This window comes from Branchiostoma floridae, chromosome 1 (genome assembly GCF_000003815.2).
Source record: "Branchiostoma floridae strain S238N-H82 chromosome 1, Bfl_VNyyK, whole genome shotgun sequence".
In the NCBI taxonomy this organism is placed as follows: Eukaryota; Metazoa; Chordata; class Leptocardii; order Amphioxiformes; family Branchiostomatidae; genus Branchiostoma; species Branchiostoma floridae.
In genome coordinates this window covers 27,308,567-27,310,202 of record NC_049979.1, presented here as the reverse complement: position 1 = coordinate 27,310,202, position 1,636 = coordinate 27,308,567, and the positions used below count along the sequence as shown (strand labels likewise).

Below are 1,636 nucleotides of genomic sequence, written 5' to 3'. Positions count from 1 at the left end.
TCCCATCGTCAATCATAATCCAGCTCGAAGACACGGCGGGTATTAACCCCACCTCACATTTGGCGCGATTCGATCTACAAACGAGTCTTCGAGCTGTAAATTCCGATGAGGCATTACCCTGATGCAGACAAAGAAATCTCAGAGTTCCCCCTTCCCGTCAGGGTCATGCCTCCTCGTAATTTAGAGCTCGCAGACTCGTCGTTCGATCGAATCGCGCCTAATGTGAGGGGGGTATTAGACAACCCCTGCAAACATACAGCATACAATTTCCCATGCAGAACCGTAAGAAGCCGCCAGGACGTCCATTCTCAAACTCGACCTCCATCTTACCGACACGTATCCACCTACCAAATATCATGAACATCCATTCACAGCTTCTTGAGTTATGCTGTTTACACGAAACACACACACAGCCACACCACCATAGCAAAATCGAAAACATAATCTTCTGGCAAAGGTAATGGTTGGTTATTATTGTAGATGAGAGGCATGATGTGTAAAGGTGGTGGTTGACATTCCTGGTAAGCACAGACACACCAGGTCCTGTGCTACATGCATACTGTGTTGGGCTGTGGACGATGTGTTCTATGGCAGGGTTTATGGTAAGATACTGGTGGAAGGGAAGGTTCTTGTGGGTAGAGGGATGGGGAGGGGGGCTGTAAGTCTCTTCTGTGAAGAAGTTTGACTTCTTCTTCTGCAAGGGGTATTGTGTTTAGTGTGTGTATTGTGTTTAGTGTGTGTTTGTTTCTACATACTGAAGCCTGGATATGCAAAAAGCTTTGAGTGGGTTGTGATAACATGTATAGGTGCATAGATATTGGGAAAACTAAGGTCAAGGTCAAATTTGGGCTTGTTATTGGCTTTGTTTACTACTACAGCTTTGCACTACTGCAAAACATCTGTAATGATTCTTATGCATCTTCTGTTCTGGACTTCTTATGGTCTTGATATTTTGGATGGCAGTTAGCTTTTGGGGTTGAGAAAAAGTGGTCATGAGGAAACTTTTTTCAGAATTGTAGAGGTAAAACTGCAAATTGAAATAACCAATTAATTTTATCAATTGAGACATGTGTAGCTTATAATCGACATGTATATTGTATACAATACATTGTACAATGTTGATGTATGTTGTACAGAACTGAATTTGCACATTAATGAAGATGAAGTTGAGAGTGAGACCATCAATGGACATAGATTATGTTAATTAGAACATGACAGCATAAATCAATTAGACACATTCAATCAATGAAACAAGAATTTTTCAGGAATAAAGTGTACTTTCAGTAGTTTTGCTCTAACGTGCAAAACGAGTTCGTAGAATTTTTAGTAAAATGTATTCTGAATTTGTGCCGCCAGTTGGACAACAGAGGAAACCATCTGATTGCACGAGACGAGTGCGCCATTAACGTTCCCGCGGTCGCTGCTGCACACGTCATCAAAAGATACGCGGCTCAGGCGTCCGACGAAATTTCACTCGAGGTGAGAAGGATTTCTCTAAGTCAGACTATTAATAATATATTAACATCGAGCAGATTAAAATGGGACTGAGCAGAGCACTTTGGACTAGTGCTTGTAGTCAATTCTGGAGAATTCTGCAGAATTCTGGGAACCTGAGCCAGAATTCTGCAGAATTCTC

General features: G+C 41.9%; 1 protein-coding gene across 1 annotated transcript in view; it reads left to right on the top strand.

Moving 5' to 3' along the window:
* Positions 1-1,636, top strand: part of LOC118418901 (rho GTPase-activating protein 32-like) — a gene marked incomplete in the record, with an annotated part of 37,045 nt that overhangs the window by 17,958 nt on the left and 17,451 nt on the right. The window contains 1 exon segment of the mRNA XM_035825026.1: positions 1,357-1,479. Coding sequence (XP_035680919.1) covers positions 1,357-1,479 — 123 coding nt within the window.